Source organism: Myxine glutinosa, chromosome 11 (assembly GCF_964187855.1).
Source record: "Myxine glutinosa chromosome 11, kmMyxGlut1.1, whole genome shotgun sequence".
NCBI lineage: Eukaryota > Metazoa > Chordata > Myxini > Myxiniformes > Myxinidae > Myxine > Myxine glutinosa.
This window is the reverse complement of record NC_136271.1, coordinates 766,386-789,651: the sequence shown is the minus strand read 5'-3', so window position 1 is coordinate 789,651 and position 23,266 is coordinate 766,386. Positions and strand designations below refer to the sequence as shown.

The following is a 23,266-nucleotide window of genomic DNA, read 5'->3' as shown; positions in this document are numbered from 1 at the left end:
TGCGTGGTGGAGGGTAACGGTGGAGGGAAAGTTCCTGCATGCTGTGTTGTGTTTTTCATGGAATCGCTTTGATTGTCTTTTTTAAAGTTTTACCATTTGCATGAACAGTTCGATCACAACGGGTCCAAGTTGAACAAGCATTCTGAGTATTGCGCTGCAATACATGTCCCCTACCGGCAGTCTGTCGTCCGGAAAACTGTTGGGGAAATTCCCAAAGTTCAAAGTGCCATAACTTTGTCAAAAATGATCGAAACGTCGTGAAGTTCGAACTTGATCTGTAACTTATCATGAGGAAACCATGTGCCAAGTTTGAAGTCATTAGCATTAAGAGTTTAGAAAAAAGTCTGGAAAACTGTTCTTTGCGTGATGGACTGACAGACGGACAGACGGAGGGACAGAGTGCAAACCTATAGTCCCCTCCGGTGTACACCGGTAGGGGACTAATAACAAAGTACACACTACACAGGTAAGGAAGGTGCCCTTCTGGATTATGTAAACTTTCTGTTTGAGAGAGAAAGTAGAGAGATCTCCACCTGTATGTACCGGTATGTATAATTATCTATTGGTATCGTATTGTATTACATATCGCTTTATCCCACGGAAAATTAGAATACATTTCGTCAATGGGAGGATGAATAAAGTTACAAATCATGTTATTGAAATCCCCTGCTGTCGTGTATAAGGTATGCTGGTTTGGTACAGGTGTGTAAACAGGTGTGTGACGTGGAGCGTGGAATGCACGAGTGTACCGCCCACTGTGGGAGTGGAACCATAATCACATCGGATTCGTGTCCATCTTGGTGCGACACGTATTTTATAGGAGACAAAGAGGAGCCCGGTACAGGGTCTACGTGTACCTTGACACGACTAGGAGACCAAGAGGAGCCCGGTACATGGTCTACGTGTACCTTGATACGTATAGGAGACCAAGAGGAGCCCGGTACATGGTCTACAGTCTACGTGTACCTTGACACAAATAGGACACCAAGAGGAGCCCGGTACATGGTCTGCAGTCTACGTGTACCTTGACACGAATAGGAGACCAAGAGGAGCCCGGTACATGGTCTAAGATTTTCTTGACACGAGAGTGCCTTGTACTCCTGGAGTATCGCTTACGTGACTCTACCTACGTCTACCTGAGGCGAGTTTACGTACTTGGGTTCATATACAAGTTCTGCCATCATGGGCGCCGTGGGCACAGGAATCTTTGAGCTGGCGAACAAGTTCTGCAGAAAGTGCATGGAGTTGTGCGGTCAACCGAGTCGTTCGAACGCTATTGAGGAAGGTTCCGTGGAGAGTGGCGCAGATTACCTGGAGCGGAAAGTCCCCTCCGGACAATCGGACATCGCGTTCGTGCTGCCACGACTTCAATTGTCCTCCGTGCAGCCCGAGCGTGCAGCCCCCAACACGGAGGTGCAGCCTGGGATGGTGGCACTCGAGCGAGGTGCCTGTCAAGGTGAGCTCCCTGGAGTTTGTGTGGCCAAGTGTTCCTCCATGCCACACGTCATGATAGTTGTAGTCAATCACCGTAAAGCTATCTGTTCCTGTGACGTTTGCACACCTGTACTGTACTGTACATTACATTAATGAGCTTCAAATCTACCACAGTACCTTCAGAAAGTATTCACACCCCTCGACTTTTTCACATTTTGTTGTTACAGCCTGAATTTAAAATGGATTAAATTGAGATTAAATTGAGAGGATTAAATCTCGGCTTTATGGGAGAGTGGCCAATGGTGTATATATTGTTATGAATTTGGGGGTAAGGGGGAATATCTAGATCCAGGTAGATCTGCATAGGTAGGTGCTCCGATGAGCGTGATAGAAGAACCATCTCGATGTACAGTAAGTCAGGGACCTGCAGCCCGGATGTCGGATAAGTTGGATATCTGTCCCTGTTATGAAGGGGCGGGCATGCTAATTAGTTCAGGGATTATGGGTAAAATTCCCTTGTATGTCATCCCCCTCCCCCCCTCCCCCCCCCCCCCCCCCCCCCCCCCGTCGCTATCCCGCTGACCCTTTTGGCACCGCAACATAGACACTTAGCTAGGCCCTTAGCTGCACACATTAATTAATTCCCCCACCACCACAAGACTTATAGGAATAACAGGCAGGAAGCCAGATCGGGGCACCGCCGATTTGGGCTGCAGTCAGCCACATCACCAGCTGACATAGCAGGCAAACATCGTGCAAGGCAGGCTGAGGCCACGCCCACTTCACATGTGATTGGTCAAAAAGGGTTGATGGGAAGATCACACCAAGGGGTAAGAAGCTGGCCACTGATTGCTGGAAGGAAGCGGCAGACTGATTGGCCACCGACCAATGACACCTCTGGCAATCAGTGAGGAAGGCGCGAAAGAGCCCCAACAAGCTACGCACTGGTTGGAGGAGAAGCGCCGGTGACGTAAAAAGGCGTGAAAGGTGATGAGTAAACGACGCACTGATTGGGGGAGATAGAGATTGACGTCAGAAGACGATCAGTAAAGCGACTCGCTGACCGACATTTTCTCTCTTCGCCTCTGCTCGTCTTCGCTTCTCTCTTCCCTTTGCCTCTTGATCTGGACTGTCCCTTCATGCTGGACTTGTTCTTGCCTGGACTTTGGTGGGGCGACCAGTGCCGACGATTCTCTTCCCCTGCGTTCGCATACGAACGACGAGCGAGGCTTGCGGTTGGAGCGCTGACGAGCGATCGCACGGGTGCGCCGAGGGCCACTCTGCGCCAACGACCAGGCAGTTCCCACCAGCGCTGCGTCGGACGAACGCGCTCGATCCCAGACCATCCTTGATGAGGACACACACTGCAGACAGATAAGAAGCACCTCGCAGAAACATGCATTTATTTTTCATATATCCTCCCCATCTGTACGTGTGTGTGTGTGTGTGTGTCTGTAATAGGAGCGCTCCAGTTAGAGGGATTATACCAGTGCGTTTTATTTTGTATTATTGGCATCCGCACAATAAATCGTTTATTTTTGTACATTAAATTCGGTTCTCGCTTGAGTTAATTTCCACAGGGAGAAGACATCGTCGGGGCCGTGAAGGTAAGCCGCGACATTTTCCCCCATTCCCCCTCCTCGTGTATGATCCACCATCAATTGGAAATGCCTCAAAGTAAGCTGGAATCCATCCGTGGACGCACTGTCTTAACTGAGAGCGTCCGCACGACAATATATATATAATATTGTTACGGGCGTCGGGGATGAGGGCCTGAGTCCCAAACGTCACTCCAGACTAAGTGTGTTATAGGGTGACTAATATTAGCGACCCTAAGTCCGATCCCCAACCCGCCGGGCCGAGTCCCGCAAGCTGGCCGAGCGGTTTTTGGAAGCTCGAACTTTTGGCTCAGTGCAAGGAGTTTAAACTGCCACACTGACAGCTCAGGGGAGTTTGCAACCCGATCCGAAAAAGGTCAATCAAACAAAATGAAGAACAATAAATTTACTTCAAATAATGCAAAATGATACAATAATCAAATCATATAAGTACAAGTATGACAGACTTAATTAATTAATAATGACAGACTGAAACAATTAACACAGGCCACATACAACCGATATGAAAGGCCAACACAACATCGCACACACAACAATCTATCTAACCCAGGGAAGGGAAGGGAAGCAAATTAATAAAATAATATTCGCAGAGAATTTAAATAAAATGTGATTTCAGGATGGGGATGAAATGGGGTTCAGGCCTGTTTGAAGAGCAGCTTCATCAACGTTTGTCAGAGGGGGCTTGGCGGGAACCAAGGTTCATCAACGTTCTGCAATCCTTTCTCCTTTCATCAACCTCCTTCATACAACACAGCAAATCCCTCAGCTCAGAAAGATCGTAGAGGTCGAGTCTCTCACACAAACAAGCTCACTGAAGCCGTTCACACCACGAGCAATGATCGCGTTTTCACCACCCTGCCAAGAGCCGCTCTTCTTCTTCTCTCTCTATCCTTCTCCCGCACTTTCTTGCTTGAAAGAAAAAGGGTTGAATCCTTCCCAAAGCTGTTTTTGTGCAACACCACCAACAGTCAAACACATGTGGCATAAAGGGAGTGGGTATGGGGTAAACTTTAAGAAAAAGGAAAAAGAAATATGAAAAGGTCCTATTTGGGGAAGCACAACCGAACTGGCACCCCTATGCAACACACCCCAAACAACACGACTCCCAAATGACCGCCATTCCCACAAACGCAACAATATATATATATATATATATATATATATATATATATATACATACATACATACACACAAACTAGTGGGGTCACCCATGGGAATCTAACCCTAACGTCTTCATTTAGATGTTGCACATTCAGTTTTACAAACTGGTTGCTGTCAATTTATCAGATCCACAAATTATGTAATCTACACAATGTATTTACTTATGATAACATGTGAATGCATGTGCGTGCACATGGGAAATACAGTTTGAAATGTGTGATTACAGCTCATGTAAAATGTGACTTCAAGAGCTCAAATCTTCTCCCTCCCACATCACGCACACTGCACCAGGGAGTGGATCACCCACATGGGAGTGGGTCACACACACACATGGGGGAGTGGGTCACACACACATACACACACACACACACACACACACACACACACACACACACACACACACACACACACACACGGCAACTCGTGCGAAAACAACAAAAAAATTAAAATAAAGATTGCATGATTTTATTTCCTGAAGCTATGAAACGCATTTTCTTTGGGCGGTGTCTAATCACTCCGAACGAAACAGGCATTACCTGGTTACAAAGTAAAAGTAGATTAAAACCAAAGCATATTAATAAATATTGTATTCCATAGTTAGTTTACATTATTATGTACATTTTTGAAGTACTGTATTGTTTCATTCCATGGTTGGAAAAGAGTTGACTCCCTTTAAACAAACACTGTGTTTACACCCCTAGGAACATGGAAAAATATAATTCGACTTTGGTTCGATCCCGAAATTCAGTATTCAGTCGCTGTACTTTTACGAAGTAATAATATAAATAACGAAGTCCTGGGAACGCTCTCTCCTCTCCTTCTCCTCTCCCTCTCTCATTCCCCTCTTTTATTCTCCTCTCTCCTTCCCCATGCCCACATAACAGTCAACACATTCAAAACGGCTATTCGAATAAATTTTGCTGATTTTCTCAACTTTAGCTGAAACTGAGACTTGAACCACCCAGCAACTGTGATGGTGAATTCGAGTGGCGATAAAGCCGTGAGGGAGACTCGATGAACTTTGTTACAGGCCTTTGAAAATGCATTTCGTTCTATAAACGGTAACTTTCATTGAATTTTCTTCCTGTTTTTTTTTTTCAACTGAGTCTAAAACCATGTTAGCGACTGTGAAAAATGAAATGAGATATCGAATTAGAGTTAAAATAAAACTGAGAGCGGGCAAGACACCATGGGCCTAACAAGAGGCCTCAAAGCTATGTGAGGAAAGAAAATGGTGGATATTTGTTTTTGAAGCCTCTTCCAGAATGGGTGGAGCTACTCCGTCAACGGAGGAGGCCACACCCCCGGACAAACTCACAGAATCACCTACGGAGAATATAATATAGATGTATGAGAGTGTTCAAATATTCTGTGGTCAGACGAGACAAAAATTGAACTCGTTGGCCTGAATGTAAAGTGCTACGTCTGGTGGAAACCGAGCACAGCTCGTCACCCGTATAACACCATCACTACCATGAAGCATGGTGGTGACAGCATCATGCTATGGGATGCTTTTCAGCGGCAGGGACTGGGAGACTTTTAAGGATCGAGGAAACAATGAATGGAGCCGAATACGGGCAAATCTGTGAGGAGAACCTGCTTCAGAGTACAAAAGACCTTAGAATGTGGTGAAGATTTCCATTCCAACAGGACAATGACCCCAAGCATACAGCCAAAGCAACACTGGAATGTCTTCAGAACAAGAACGTGAAGGTCCTTGAGTGGCCCAGCCAAAGTACAGACTTGAATCCTGTTGAGAATCTGTGGAAAGATTTGAAGATTGCTGTTCACTGACACTTCCCATCCAACCTGATTGAGCTTGAGCAAATCTGCAATGAGGAATGGGAGAAACTCCCCAAATCCAGATGTGCAAAGCTGATACAGACAAACCCAAGAACTCTCGTAGCTGTAATCACCACCAATGGCGCTTCTACGAAGTATTGACGCAGGGAGTTTTATATTGTTATTTCTTATTGATAATTTGACAATAATAGCATTGACAAATAATATAGTATTGAAATAATTATAAGTTCCCAAAATAATTAAAAATTCCCAAATAATATGGCAAACAAATACAGTAAATTTCATACTGCATATACAAATAATTTAGTATGACAAATAATAGTATTGACAATCAGATGTTTCTGTATTTCATGAGCTCACCTGGAACATACTTCAGGGGAGCTTATGGGATGGCGCATCTTCAGTCCGTAAACATTTGCAACTTCTTCGAAACCGCTGATGGGATTGTGACCAAACTTGGCACAAATGATATTTGTTATGTTGTGACTAAAGTTTGTTCACGGCGTAAAAAAAAAAATCAGGGTCGAAGGGGGTCTACCGGGGGTCAAAGTGGATCCAGGTTTGACCCCACCCTCCTCCCCCCCCCCCCCCCCCCCAAAAAAATAGGAATTTGCTTTTTCCTCAAACTACACACACTATTTCAATGAAATTTGACCATAACCTTCATCATCTGTGATGTACCGAAGGGTGTTCATGGTATATATAAATCAGTGTGTGTGTGTGTGTGTGTGTGTGTGTGTGTGTGTGTGTGTTTTGACCCTTGAAATAGGTTTTGGTTTCTACTCCCAAACTACACATACAATTTTGATGAAAGTTGATCACAACCTTCTTCACCCGTGATGTACCGTTCAATGTTTGTTCACAGCATTCAAAAGAAAGAAACATAACTGGCAAAGGGTGTTGAAAGAAACATAACTGGCAAATCCAAATAGCATCACTTTCTACCTTCCACAGCGTAATTTTCGGTGTTAAAACTCACCCAAAATATAGGATAAAGATGTGAGGGGCAAACATACATACGGAGAGACAAACACTGTAAACACAGGAACCCAACATCTACAACGTAAAAATCGTTTGTTTAATCATGAATCTGCTTTTTCAAAAAGCCTCTTTGCTCGTTAGAAGAAGAGGAAGAAGCGCAAATGCTTGGTTTATTCACACAGCAGTTTGAACGGAAACATTTATTATTCTACGACAGTGAAAACCCCTTAGAAGGACACAGAACGAGCATATAAAATTATATATACAGCAGTGATATTTTGTGAAGCATTACAAAAATATATAAAACTACACAAATACCCACAAACAACAACCACAGCCACGATAATCAAGTGTTATGAATGATCCTCATTTTCACGTGTTTTACTTCATGTTTCACGTGTTTGTGTTTCAAACTGAATGAAAAACCTAAAGGTAGAGGATGCAGATTGTGATACATGACAGGTTCAACGATATGTCCGGCCTGAACGGCATAGCAATCAAAATGGCGGTGTGTGGAGGCAGAGGAATCAAAATGGCGGAGTGTAGAGGCATAGGAATCAAAATGGCGGTGTGTGGAGGCATATGAATCAAAATGGCGGTGTGTGGAGGCATAGGAATCAAAATGGCGGAGTGTGGAGGCACAGGAATCAAAATGGCGGTGTGTGGACGCATATGAATCAAAATGGCGGAGTGTGGAGGCATATGAATCAAAATGGCGGTGTGTGGAGGCATATGAATCAAAATGGCGGAGTGTGGAGGCATATGAATCAAAATGGCGGAGTGTGGAGGCATATGAATCAAAAAGGCGGGGTGTGGAGGGTGTGGAGACATTTTCCGACTGCCTCGGTGGATTCACCTCCAAACAATGGCGGTGTTTGGAGGCATATTAATCAAAATGGCGGTGTGTGGAGTCAGCCGTCGTACCGCCGTAATGACATCACGTCACCCCCGTCATGTGACCAAATCCTTAGCTCTGATTGGTGTACGTTTGAGGGGACATGCATACCGGCGTGCATACAGACACACAGACAGACAGACACACAGACAGACGGACACAGACAGACACACAGACAGACAGACACACAAACAGACACACACTATTCTCGACGGCTATGCCCTCTGGGCCACACCATAAAAACATGTTGATTTAATCCATTTTAAGTTCAGGCGGTAATAAAACAAAACGTGAAAAAGTCAAGGGGTGTGAATACTTTCTGAAGGCGCTGTAATGTGTATCTTTTGACTGCGATCATCTCATTATTGGTGATCTCTGAAATTGGAGTAAATTAATGCAGGTAACACTTGATTAGTGCCGTGTCCATGTAAAATGAAACGTCACATGTATCCTATCCGATGCACAAATACCATACTCGGTATTACAGAACGTCGGTGATACCGAAGCAGTTTCTTGGCGTTATACCCCGGCCAGGCTGAAGAGTTTACATTTTGTATCCATCCCACTGATTGGCTGGATCTGCATTCGGACCTGAACCAAAATGGAATGGATTCGTCCTCGTCACACACCCACCTGGCCCACTGAGTTTCGTCTGAATCCATCCAAAACTTTTTGAGATAATATGCTCAATGCTCATAAACAAACAGATGGACAAACACTAGTGAATACATAACCTGTGTCGACGTTCGATTGCGGTTAAAAGGTTTGCTTGAGCTAAGCACATAACAGCAATAACTATGATAGGAATGGCATAATAATAAGAATAAGAATCTACCTACGTTTGGCATACCTTAAGAGTGCCGGACCCGGTTCTGTGAGATTCCACAGCACATTTGGGATGTTAAATCAACTGGAACTGGATGTTTCAATTCGTCTGACGTGGCATGAAGGACCTGTTTTTTTTTTTATGTATATATATATATATATATATGTATATTTCCGTTTAACGATCTGATTTTGGGTCTTTTTTAAATGATTGCACTCAATGCTTTGGCACCTCGAGTAATCGAGTATCTCTCTTCCATCCACGACAGCTGTTTATGCTCAACGCAAGAAAGAGTTGTTGGGGAGGAATAGTGCGGAGGGTCTCCGACCTCATAGCACAACGCCTTCTCGATTGGAAATGGACAGAAGCACCAAATCGCTCAAGCGTAGTACCTCTGAACTACCTCCGGCCAAGTGGATTGGCCGAACAAAGAGCCTCGCCTCCTTTGATCCTGGTATGCAAAATCCGTAGGCCCTCCAGCAATTTTATGCCAACTTTGACCTTTAAAAGTTCCCGATTGTGACCGACGGCTGTCTGTGGGTGGTTGTTGATCCACCAACGCACGTAAATTTCTAGGAGACCATGTCACCTTAAAAGTGTACTTTTACCAAAGAAGTCACATGGTGTACATGCTTGAGACAGCAATTTTTCAGCTTTTAAAAGGAACTCTCTCTCTCTGGTGGTACCAGCTTCATGTCAGAAACCCTCAGGGTAAACCTGGTTTTCTTTACTCCAGAAGGGCAAGGGAACTTTCTCATTGTATTCCCAGATACAAGTATCTGCTCTATAATGAGAGTTGCTGGGCACAGTTGCCATGCTTGGTGTGAGCCGTCTTTGGTATTTAGTTTATAGACTTCAAAGTCCCAAGGTGTGTTCTGCCATAAAGGTGCATTTGGATTTGTTTCATGTCGTCGTTGGAATCTTATTTGAAAACGACGTTGTCTGGATAAATAAATATATGTCAAATCGTCTTTAAAAGGTCACATGATGACTGTTGCAGCATCGGGCAGTTGTGAGACGTTCATCCATTTATGAGCATTTTTCCTAAAACTAGGAAGAGCACCCGACCTGAGTGATGGAAAAGCTAGCAAAAGTATCACCGTCCCCTGTCTCGCCCCCGCTCCCCTGTCTCGCCCCCACTCCCCTGTCTCGCCCCCGCTCCCCTGTCTCGCCCCCGCTCCACTGTCTCGCCCCCGCTGCCCTGTCTCGCCCCCGCTGCCCTGTCTCGCTCCCGCTCCCCTGTCTCGCCCCCGCTCCCCTGTCTCGCCCCCGCTCCCCTGTCTCGCCGCCGCTCCCCTGTCTGGCCGCCGCTCCCCTGTCTCGCCGCCGCTCCCCTGTCTCGCCGCCGCTCCCCTGTCTTGCCGCCGCTCCCCTGTCTCTCCCCCGCTCCCCTGCCTCTCCCCCGCTCCCCTGCCTCTCCCCCGCTCACCTGTCTCTCCCCCGCCCCCATGTCTCTCCCCCGCCCCCATGTCTCTCCCCCGCCCCAATGTCTCTCCCCCGCCCCAATGTCTCTCCCCCGCCCCCATGTCTCTCCCCCGCTCCGCTGTCTCTCCCCCGCCCCCATGTCTCTCCCCCTCCCCCATGTGTCTCCCCCGCCCCCATGTCTCTCCCCCGCCCCCATGTCTCTCCCCCGCCCCCATGTCTCTCCCCCGCCCCCATGTCTCTCCCCCGCCCCCATGTCTCTCCCCCACTCTCCTTTCTCTCCCTCCCCTCACAACCCACTCCCACCCCTCTCTCTCCTCTCTACATGCCCATCCTCTGATTTGGTCTCATCTGTCTCCCAGAAGGATTTTGGCTTGTTCAGGTGTGTTTGGCACACTCCAGTCAGGCTTTCTTAGCAGTGGCGTCCTCCTGGGTCTCCTACCATAAACCCCCTTTCATTGAGTTGGTGACAGATGGTGCGAGTTTAAACTGTCACACCTTGTGTCTGAAAGTCAGCTTTAATCTGTTTCGCAGTTGATCAATGTGCTTCCTCCACCATTCGAACAATCCTTTGCTGCAATCTTCGATCAAGTTTTCTCTTGCGGCCACGTCCAGGGAGGTTGGCTACAGTGCCATGGGCCTTAAACTTCCTGATAACATCGCGTACGGTGGATGCAGGAACATCAAGGTCTCTGGAGATGGACTTGTAGCCTTGAGATTGTCCATGCTTGGCTACAATCTTGTGTCTGACCTCCTCAGACAATTCTCTGGTTTTCTTTCTTGTCTCTATGCTCATTGTAGTACACACAGACACAAAACAGCAGAATGACTGCTTTTCTCTATTCAAACTGGTTGAATGAGTGATTTTTATATTCAGGCACCTGAAACTCACCACAGGTGAGTGCAATTCCAAAGTAAAGGAGACTCACCTGAGTACAACAACAACAACAGGCATTTTAAGGCCATTTTCCCTGCAAGAGCGGGGGTTAGCCTTGCGGTCCCCATGACAATGTTCTCCATTTTGCCCTATTTTGTGCATCTCCCCTTGTTAACCCCCTTGCCCGCATTTCTTCTTCGACCATCTTTAGCCAAGTCTTTCTCGGTCTTCCCCGTCCTCTACTTCCTTCTACATTAATTCCCATCACTCTTTTCAACCAGTCACTTTCATCCTTCCTCAACACATGACCAAACCATCTCAACCTGTTTCTCTTCACAGCATCAATCACAGGCTCTATTCCCATCATCTTTCGCAATTCATCATTTGTCTTCCTCTCTCTCTCAACGATACTCCACACATCCACCGAACCATTCGCATTTCCACCCTTTCCAGCCTCCGTTGCTGCTCTCCGTTCATTACCCATGTCTCACTCCCATAAATCATAACACTTCTCACACATGCAGCATACACCTTTCCCTTCAGCTTCAATGACACTCCCCTCCTCGTCAGCACGCCACTCAGTTCCCGAAACTTCTTCCATGCACATCTCACTCGAGCAACCGTTGCCGAGTCTGATCCACCTTCTCCATTCAGCATGTCTCCAAGGTAACAAAATGTTTTCACACCTTCCAGCTTCACGCCATCTCCAAGATCCAACTCAACATTTCCTCCATCTGCAGCTCCCTCTGTGCACACCTTACACTTGAATGTAGCTGCCACACTGGTTAATGACCCTCTCAAACCACTACATTTTTGATGAACCCACTCAGCGCACATTGTACATTGAATGGAATTCACTCCGACACCCTTCCTGCACACAGCACACGGGCACTTCCCAGTTCTTTCCACCTCACCACATGCTTTACCACTTGCCATCACCTTCGTTTTTCCGATATTCACCTTCAGACCTTTTGTCTCCATACATTCCTTCCACATGTTCATCTTCTCCTTCAGTCCATCCATACTTTCTGCAATCAACACCAGATCATCTGCATACAACAACTCCCATGGTAAACCCTCCTTTACGTTCTGAGCCAGCACCTCCATCACAGCTACAAATAGTAGTGGACTTAGTACCGACCCCTGATGCACTCCCACCTTCACCTCAAACTCACCACTGTTCCCGTCCTTCGTCCTTACACCTGTGCGCGCTCTTTTGTACATTGCCATCACTACTCTGATCAACCATTCCTCCACTCCTAACTTCCTCAATGCCCATGTCACTACTTCACGTGGAACCCTATCAAATGCTTTCTCCAGATCAACAAACCCAAGAAACAACTTCTTCCTCTTCTCCATGTACTTCTCCTGCAACTGCCTCACAATAAAAAGCGCGTCTGTCGTTCCTCTTCCTGGCATAAATCCAAACTGCATTTCGTCAATCTTCACTTTCTTCCTTATCCTCCTCTCCAACACCCTTTCCAATACCTTCATTCCATGCTCCAATAACTTTATCGCTCGATACGAGCCACAGTCCAGAGGGTCACCTTTCCCCTTGTATAGAGGGACGAGGGTACTCAGTTCCCAATTCACTGGAATGCGGCCTTCTTTCACCACCAGATTGCAGATCTCTGTCATTCTCTTCACACCCCAATTTCCCGCTGCCTTCAACATATCTCCCACAACTCCCGTTGGCCCTCCCGCTTTTCCACTCTTCATTGCTTTTATCGCTTCCTCAACTTCCTTCTCAGTTATCTTCTCTGCCGGTCCTAAAACTGGGTTTCTCTCTATGTTGCCATCCCATTCATTCTCTGTATTCAACAGCATTTCCATATATCTTTTCCATCTTCCTTTAATTCCATCTGGGTCGACAACGATTTGTCCCACTTCATCCTTCAAGCAACTCACCCCCATCACATCACACCTCTCTTTCGCTATGTGCTTTGCAATCCTGAATACTGCTTTCTGACCCTCTTCCGAATCCAAGCGTTCTCCGAACATTTTCCTACATGCCTCCTGCGCCTTTGCTACCTCTTTCTTTGCAGCCTTCTGGCTGCCTTATAACTTTCATGCTCTGCTGTTTCTGCTCCCGTACCCTTCGCCTTCTGCCACTCTTTGAACTTCTTCCTCTTCTCGTCAATCCTCTTTCCAACTTCAACATCCCACCACCATGTTTCCGAGTGCCTCGGTGGTCCTTTTGTCCATCCACATACCTCACCAACGGCTCCCAACAGACTAGCTTTCATTGACATCCAACCACTTTCAAGCTCAACCACATCATCCTCTACCCTACTCAGCCTCTCTTTTAATGCCTCCCTTACTGTCACCTCTTTCAACCTCCACACCTTCATTCTCGGTTGGTACTTCACCCACCGAGCTCTCTTCGCACCTTTCACCCTTATGTCGCAGAGAACCAAGTGGTGCTGTGAAACAGCCTCCTCCCCCGGGATCACCTTTGTGTCCCGGAGGTGCCCCCTATCTCGCCTACGCACCAGCAGGTAGTCAACGGTTGTCGTCGACCCACCTGACGTGTATGTAACAAGCTTATTATCCTCTTTCTGGAACTGAGTATTACAAATCAACAAATCAGCTCCATCAGCAAACTCCAAAATCCTTTCACCTTCTCCATTTCTCATACCATATCCGTAACCCCCATGAACTCCATCACCTGAGTGAAATCTAATTATTTCTAACAACTTCTAAAAGGTGCCGATAATATTGTTCAGGCCAATTTCGGATTTATGTGTGGAATACGCAAAGATTTAGTAATTCTTTTCAGCTTTTTAATGTTTTGTTCCACTGAAAACCAAAGAAATACAAATGTGGATACCAAAAGTTTTTAATTTGAACAATTTTCTGGAATAAATGGTGCATTATTTTAAAGAAGTACAAGGGTGCAAATATTTTTGGCCACGACCGTACACACACACACACACACACACACACACACACACACACACACACACACACACTACCAGTGAAATGTTTTAGAACACCTCAATTTTTCCAGTTTTTATTGAAATTTACGCAGTTTAATGTCCAGTGAATAACCTGAAATGGTACAAACGTAAGCAGTAAACTGCTCGAGATTAAGAAAAAAGTTTAGGTCAGCAAAAACGGGAAAATAATGTAAATTGCACAGTTATGTTGTGAAAAAAAAAAGAAGGCCTTCAGGGAACAAGTAATGAGTTAACAAGTCACAGCTGTTCTGCAGCAATGTAAGTAAATTAAGTCTTGCAAGTTGATGCAAACAATTCCGACAGGTGTCCCAACCTCTGCTGATCACTTGATTACAAACCCCCTGCCTGTATAAAAGCAGTATTGGAACAGACTGTTATTACACCCTCTGAAGCATTATTTGGACAATATTGCACTGCAGGAAGTAGTATATTGGAAACTGGAGGAAACTCTGACAGGAAGAGGTCTGGCAGACCCAAAGCCACAACAGAATCAGAAGACAAGTTTCTGAGAGTCAATAGCTTGCGTGATAGGCGGCTCACAGGACAACAGCTTCAAGCACAGCTTAACACTGGTCGAAGTAAGCAAGTCTCAGTTTCAACTGTGAAGACTTCGAGCTGCAGGTTTGACAGGTCGAGTGGCAGTAAGAAAGCCATTGCTAAGATGGCAAAATAAGAAAAAGAGGCTTGCCTGGGCCATGAAGCACCGCCAGTGGACAACTGAAGACTGGAAGAAGGTCTTGTGGACCGATGAATCAAAATTTGAAATCTTTGGTTCATCATGCTGGATTTTTGTATGCCATCGAGTAGGCGAAAGGATGGTTCCTCAGTGTGTGACACCAACTGTCAAACATGGAGGAGGAAGCGTGATGGTCTGGGGCTCTTTTGCTGGATCCAGAGTCGGCGACTTGCACAGAGTGACTGGCACCCTGAACCAAAAGGGCTACCACAGCATTTTGCAGCGCCATGCAATACCCTCTGGTATACGCCTAGTTGGTCAGGGGGTTCATCCTACAGCAAGATAATGACCCTAAACACACCTCCAGGCTATGTCAAAACTACCTTCGAGGAAAAGAACAAGACGGTTCGGCTTCAAATCATGGAATGACCAGCACAGTCTCCAGACTTAAAACCCTATCGAGCTGGTTTGGGATGAACTGGACAGAAGGGTGAAAGCAAAGCAACCTACAAGTGCAACACATTTGTGGGAACTTCTGCAAGAGTGTTGGGAAGAACTTCCCGAACAATATTTGATTTCCATTGTAGAAAGAATGCCACGAGTGTGTTCGGCGGTTATATCTGCAAAAGGTGGCTACTTTGCTGAGTCAAATTTTAAAATAAATTTTGTTAAACAAAATGATTCTATGATTTCTTTTTTTATCTCCAATTGTTTATTTGTTCTATGCTTAATTTCAGAGTACATTGAGACATTACACTGCATAAATTTCAATTAAAACTGGAAAAATTGAGGTGTTCTAAAACTTTTGACCGGTAGTGTACATGCACACATACACATGTATATCCACATATACATACACAAACACATACATATACATACACACATGTACATACACATATACATACACACGTACATACACACAAACACACCTATACATACTGTTGCGGTGGCAGAAGCGAAATTCCGCTCCCGGCACCGATGTGTTTCGGTCCGGGGTTCGTGTTTACTACGAGGGGGGTAACCTCCGTTCCCTCCCGAACTTACCGGACCTGTGGCTGCCATTCACGAACAACTTTGTGCTTAACAGGTTGCGAATCAACAACTATGAACACCAATCGAACCGCCTCGAGATAGCTTACCTGTACCACGTGACGTTTCAATCGGGGAACGTACCGTATGTACCCTCCGGCGTACCAAATTTAGATGGCCGAGCGAAAACCGTTGGTAACCGCCAGAGGGATGCTAATGCCGTTAAGAATCGATGTTAACCTGGATATTAACAATGGCGGATCAATGAAGGAAAAGACATTCACGGACAGAGGAAAAAGGAAAACGTTTTAACGATTTGATTTATTACAAATATACTCAGAGGCAAAAGTTATTGTGACATGGAATTTTTTCATTGGTAATCTTGTGAATGAATTTTTGGATTTGAACCAGAGAAAGAGTGTGTTAAAATGGTCGAAGAAACGCAACCAAGCAGTTGTTGTTCGAATTGCATGAAATTTGCAAGAAGCATGACATATTCGAGAAAAATGGCCAGCAATGTTCACTTTAAAAGGACAGACAACCAGACGCTTATCATTTCCACTCAATGCAGTCTTAAGAAGTGCAGAAGTCAGAAAAACACCTCTATTCATCGTTCTGGAACAAGTTCGACATGCCACGCCTCGGGGAAAATGACAGATGGAGAGCTATAGGTATGCTTCAGTCTGGTACCTCGCAGCGTGATGTTGCTCGTCGATTCAACGTCCATAGAAACACCATTTGGCACAGCTTCACCGAGCTGACGGTAGGACACGTGTCTACAGGTGCACAGGTGAACGTTACATCAGGCCATGTGTTCTGGAAGGGGATCGTTTTGGAGGTGGGGGCGTTATGATCTGGGGTGGGATAACAGCTGCAGCAAGAACGCCAATGATTGTGATTGAGGGGAACTTGAATGCTGTGAGGTACCGAGACGAGATTTTGCAAATGGCCGCTTTACCGTTTTTGCAACAGAACGGCCCTAGAGTGACGTTTCAACACGATAATGCCAGACCACACGTTGCTCGAGTTGTACAGCAGTATCTTAATCAGAACAATGTTAATGTGTTACCCTGGCCTGCAAGATCCCCTGATTTGTCACCCATTGAACACGTCTGGGATGAAATGGAGCGACGTTTACGACGTCAACCGAATCCTCCAAAAACGCTGCAGGAACTCCACCAAATCCTTCCTCGGATATGGAATGATCTTCCCAAGGACTTTCAGCGACGTTTAGTGGCCTCAATGAGGCGAAGGTGCCAGGCCTGCATCAATGCACAAGGTGGACACACTCGCTACTGACTGTGTGAACTTGCTTGTGAACCCCCTCTTGTGTTGTGGCTCATTTGCATATGCCAGGTGCACTGTTCTTATGGACTGTTGATCGTTACCATACCTTAAAACATTTGTCTTTCCATGTAATAACATTTCATTCGTGGCAGTAAAAGTTTAACACTGATTCTGTTTGTTGTTTGTGTGTCACAATAACTTTTGCCTTTGAGTATATTTACAATGTAATTATTTCAATAGCAAAGAAAAGGACGAGAAGCAGAAACTTATCTTATCCTCCGACGACTACTATGGATAAACACCGCATGGCCCCAGTATGCTTTCATGGCGAGGGCAGGGGAACGAACAACGAACGTAGGGAACCTGATAGCACAAAGGCTACGATGCTCCGGATGCCTCCCAGCACAGCAGTCAAGTCGATTATCAGCACGGACTTGGGCAGGTAAGGTCGTGTGCACTTGCACCAAGAGACAGTCCGGCAGCCAGCGGAGAACAATGAACACGTGCAAAACGAGCAAGTTCAAGGCCTCTTTGTCGTGTCCACGTAAAGTGAGAGGGAGTAGGGAGAGTCCGGCCAAGAGAGCAATAATGTGTAGAGGCTGAGTGAATCCGGCAGAGAGAGACAGGCCCAGAGTGTAGCAATCTTGCAGACACGTGGTGAGTGCGCAAGGGACAGGCCGAGAGTGGAATACTGCAGGTGTAGAGGCCTGTGAGAGGGAGACCAGCCAAGAGCAAAAATGTCCACGTGCTCGGTGGGGCGAGAGAGAGACTCAATACAGGCATGTGTTAGGTCCACAGCCCAAGAACCAAGAGAGCAAATGCACCATGACCGCTTGTGATGCCAGCCACCAAACAAGAGGGTCAAAAACGTGTTCAAAATCCCTTTGTTCACCCTCACCGAGGATTGGGAGGAATCTTGGAGGTGTCCTGGCTCCCTATTGGTGGAGCCCATTACCCCGCCCCACAAGTCCCCCCAAAGTAACTTTCACCCTGATTGGTGGGTTTCTGAACTTGGACACCATGGTGTGCCTTGGAGCCTGGTGCATCATCCCTTATGAGTGGAGGATCTATCTTTCCTTTCCCCAACGCATAAAGACATACTAACCCGACATAAGGGGAAGGGGCTAAGATAATGGTCTGCAATGAAATAACTATTCTAAGGGACCTGTATGGTGGTTGCCAATACTTTTTAGTTGTTTCCCAAAACCGCAACAATGCACATGTACATGCACACACACGAACATACACATACACACACGTACATACACATGCACATATACATGCACATATACATACACATGCACATATACATACACATGCACATATACATATACATACTGCTACGGTTTTGAGATTTGCACATATTGGTCATTAAAGGTTAAAGGGTTGCCCCCCATAGTTAGTCCACGAGCAACACGTAGGCCACCTTAGAGTATTAGTTATGTCATAGCATGTGTAAGTACAGGCCATTTCCCCTAGTAATATCTGCGTTGTGTAAAGACATGAGTTTAGGTCCTTTCATTTTGCGTCCACCCTCCAATTCCACCTCTATGGACATAATTGATCCCGCGCCCCATTTGGCTGACCCCCTCAGTTTCTTACGCTTTGGCTACCTGCAGCATTTATTACGCTTTGGCTGCCAGCAGCATTTTGCTGCCCTTTGTTCGCTCACTAGTCGAGTAACACGAGGTAGGCCTGAGAAGGAGGAGCGCGAGGTCGGGGTGGGCGGCGTCAAGGCGGAGCGTCAGAGGCGATGACGGTAAGGGCCGCCAGCCAACCAGGGCTCTAAGGGCATGGCGTGATAGGGCGTAGTAAGGCACGTCTGGTAAGTGCTAGAAGGTTCGCGCGGGCGTGCCTATAAAAGTGATTGCACAAAGCCCTTGAACAGGACTGAAGCGGAGGACTCGGTCAGGACTCGCAGCGGACTTGTTACAAAGAGAGCACGAGGGAGAACGAGGAGGACTGATTGGCACGAGAGAACTCGCAAGGGGAGAGCGCACGCGAAAGGACTGTGAAGAACGTGATTCGCAGCGCTCGCTTTGGAGGCATTGCACTATATCTCAGTATAACGTACGTGCCGGAGGAAAGGCAGCCAGACGCGCCGGTGGCGAATATCGCCTATTCAGCCATGTGAGTGAATGCGGCAATATCCGCCAGTGTTAACCGCCAACCGCCAGAGCCCAGACCCTACCGTTCGCCCCGTATTATCCTGTGTGCGCCAAACAACACGCGGAGAGCTCCTGCCCCTCTACTTACCATCTGCCCGGGACGAACCGGAGGCTGGAGGGAGCTGCAAGAGAGCCATCCCGGGATGTGGTTAACATCATCCTGCAGCTGCAAACCCCGTGTGAGTGTGTCTGTGTGTGAGACGGGCCCGTTTGTCCTGGAGATTAAGTTAAGACTGTTTTTAAGGCTGCACTGTGTCCTCTTTTCTGGAATCATTGTAAATAGTGTAAATAAATCTTGTTATTCCTTTCTTCCCAATTCGATCGCCTGTGTGATTTCTCCATTGGCTAAGCGTGGTACGAACGAGATCGCTAGAACCGGGGTCACCATATAAACGGCACGGATCGCGTGTACGCACCGCTCGGCGTCTCAGCATGCGTGATTCGTGCAGGGCTTATTTCCTCGTTTCAGGGCAGCGCGAGTAATTAGGTAATAGTGATTCTAGTCCTACGACCCTATTTCGCGCTGTCCGGGAAGGACGTCATAGGTCCCGGGTCCTGTCGGCCAGTCAAAGACAAGGGGACTAACCCCCCCTTGGTAAGGGGAGAAGGTCGGCGGCGAAATCCGCAACAATACACATGCACATATACATACACATGCACATATACATACACATGCACATATATATATATATATATATCTATATACAGTGGAACCTTGACTTACGAGTTTAATTCGTTCCGTGACCGAGCTCGTAACTCAAATTGCTCGTATCTCAAATCAAATTTCCCCATTGAAATGCATTGAAATGCTATTAATCCGTTCCAGCCCGCCAAAAACCACACCAATTTTTTTTTAAATATACAGTATATATAAAAATATCTCGCGCTTTATATTTCACCTGTATGCAGCATACAAGTTGGCAGGATGGCCTGGACTGGAGGTACGCACACTTGACTCTAAAGTCTAAACTGTCCAGCCTGGGTTTGAATCCCGACCCAGCTATAACCTGTCATGGGTGAATCACAGGCAGGGTGATTCATCAATGTGTGTACCGCTAAACTGGGCGCCCCGTTTGCGTCCCATTAGTTGTTGGATGTTAAGGATCTCACCGTGTTTTCCACAAAGAGAAGGCGAGCTATCGCCGGCACTCTGAACAAGTTGTGGCCTGGCATGGCATGAACATGAAAACATGAACATGAACATGAAATGTTCGACATGAACATGAAATTTTCCGAAATAACCAAAATGCGAAAACTAAAATGCATCGCTATACGACAGAGATACGTACTGTACTTGAACGGCAAGATAACCACGTGACCAGAACCTACCTGGCGGCGTAAACTCGAAATAACCAAAATGCGAAAACAAAAACGCAGCGCTATACGACAGAGATACGTACTGTACTTGAACGGCAAGATAACCACGTGACCAGAACCTACCTGGCGGCGTAAACTCGAAATAACCAAAATGCGAAAACAAAAACGCAGCGCTATACGACAGAGATACGTACTGTACTTGAACGGCAAGATAACCACGTGACCAGAACCCACCTGGCGGCGTGAACTCGAAATAACCAAAATGCGAAAAAAAAAATGCAGCGCTGTACGACAGAGATACGTACTTGAACGGCAAGATAACCACGTGACCGGGTGGCGAAAGCTCGTAACTCGGATCTCGGCTCGCATCTCAAAGCAATAAACTGCCGGAGCGACGGCTCGTATCTCGAAAAACTCGTAAGTTGGGGCACTCGTAAGTCAAGGTTCCACTGTATATATAATATATACATATGTGGCGTACTTGAAAGCCCACTGGCGTGGTGACATCATTCCGCACACCAAGTGGGCGGCGGCCACGCCCGAGGGGTAGGCGTGGCCTCAGGATATACACCGGGCGCGCAGCCCGGAGCGCGCCAGTGCTACAGTGACCTCTTTGGAATAAAGAACTATAAACTTACCGCGTTGTCCGCTTCCTCCTTGGTAGAAAGTCACGTGCGTAGCACCGCTTGCTTCATTGGTGACCTCCGACATTCGAGTCAGCCGTCGCTGACAACCCGAAACTGCCGCAACAATGGCTACCAACGCAATGGCTACCAACCCAGTGGCCGACTGCCTTTCCCGGGCCGTCGCCCACGCAGTCCACCTTGGCATCGACTATGCCCGGATGGCGGCGGACCAGGCCGCCGACCCCGGGGTCCAGGCCTTGCGGACCGCCGTCACGGGCCTCCGTGTCACCGAGGTGCCCTTCGACGGCGCGGGCACGGCCCTCGTTTGCGACGTCTCCCTCGGGCGGCCTCGCCCCATCGTGCCCGCAGGCTGGCAGCGCCAGGTTTTTGACGCCATCCACGGCCTGTCCCACCCGGGCACGAAGGCCTCCCAGAGGTTGGTTGCCGACAAGTTTGTCTGGCATGGCCTCCGGAAGTCCGTCCGCGGTTGGACCAGGACGTTCCTCGCGTGCCAGCGCGCGAAGGTGCACCGGCACACCCAGGCCCCCTTGGCCCCGTTTACGGTGCCGGTACGTCAGTTCGACCACGTGCACGTGGATCTGGTGGGACCTCTGCCCCCCTTGCGGGGTTTCACCCATGTCCTTACCATGGTGGACCGCACCACCCGGTGGCCGGAGGCCGTGCCTTTGGCAGCGATGACGGCGGCAGACGTCGCGCAGGCGTTCATCGCCACCTGGGTCGCCCGGTTCGGCGTCCCCTCGGACATCTCGTCCGACCGCGGCCCCCAGTTCACCTCGGAGCTCTGGGCCGCGGTCGCGCGGGGGCTCGGGGTCCAGCTGCACTGAACCACAGCCTACCACCCCCAGGCCAACGGCCTGTGCGAGCGCTTCCACCGCTCGTTGAAGGCCACGCTCCGGGCCACCCTCCGCGACGGCGGCTGGGTCGACAGGCTCCCCTGGGTCCTGCTGGGCCTCTGGACGGCGCCCAAGGAGGACCTGCGTGCATCCGCGGCGGAGTTGGTCTTTGGACAACCGCTGCGGGTGCCGGGCGAGTTCCTCCCCGACCCCACGGCACCTTGGTCCGCGGCGCAGGAGCGTTCTGCGCTGCAGCAGACCGCCCGGAGGTTCGCCCCGGTGCCGACGGCGCACCACGGGCACCCTCCTACACACGTCACCCCGGAGCTCCGCACCGCGGAGCACGTCTTCGTCCGGCACGATGCCCACCGGACACCACTGCGGCCCCCGTACGACGGGCCTTTCCGCGTGCTGGAGACCGGGGTGAAACATTTCACCCTGGACATCGGCGGCACTCCTGACCGGGTCTCCATAGACCGCCTCAAGCCGGCCCACATCGACGTGGACCACCCACCGCCGGTGGCTCGGCCCCCGCGTCGGGGCCGCCCCCCTGCGGGCGGACCCCTGGCACCGCCCAGCACCGCAGGCACGCCGCCCCCCCGGTCCGGCACCCATCCCGGGTACAGACGGGGGCATCCCACCTGGCATCCCTGCACCCCGGACGCCGCCGGTCGCCAGGGGGCGCTTCGGCCGGGTCATCCGTTTGCCCCGCAAACTGGCCCTCCAGGTGCGTGGGAATTCTGGGGGGGGCGCGTGTGGCGTACACGAAAGCCCACTGGCGTGGTGACATCATTCCGCGCACCAAGTGGGCGGCGGCCACGCCCGAGGGGTAGGCGTGGCCTCAGGATATACACCGGGCGCGCAGCCTGGAGCTCGCCAGTGCTACAGTGACCTCTTTGGAATAAAGAACTATAAACTTACCGCGTTGTCCGCTTCCTCCTTGGTCGCAAGTCGCGAGCGTAACACTGCGTGCTTCACATACACATATACATACACATATACATACACATATACATATACACATACACATATAGATATACACATATACATACACAAATATACATGCACACATAAGCCTATACATACACACATATAAATACACACACATGCACACAAATGTACACACAAATATATACACACTTGGAATAAGGTAGAATGCACTCACTTACCTATCTGTATCTTCAAATTATTCAGAACATTCACTTCGCCACAATGTTTTCCTTCATGTCGAGTACTTGGTAGAAGTGTTGAAGTATTTGCATTGTGCCGAAACGGGTAAACAAAGCTTCGAACTTGCGTCCTCTTCCTTTGCAGCAGCATCCGTTTCACTG

General features: G+C 48.1%; 1 protein-coding gene across 2 annotated transcripts in view; it reads left to right on the top strand.

Moving 5' to 3' along the window:
- The first annotated feature begins 305 nt into the window (after nucleotides 1-305).
- TC2N (tandem C2 domains, nuclear) overlaps nucleotides 306-23,266 on the top strand; it is an 85,310-nt gene continuing 62,349 nt past the window's right edge. Inside the window, exons 1-2 of one of the 2 annotated variants that reach the window (XM_078786327.1) lie at nucleotides 306-466; nucleotides 703-1,456. In XM_078786327.1, coding sequence (XP_078642453.1) covers nucleotides 1,183-1,456 — 274 coding nt within the window. In that variant the 5' untranslated portion in view covers nucleotides 306-466; nucleotides 703-1,182. Of the gene's footprint in view, nucleotides 467-702; nucleotides 1,457-8,987; nucleotides 9,174-23,266 lie in introns of those variants that run through there. The other variant, XM_068130031.2, reaches the window with a different exon arrangement.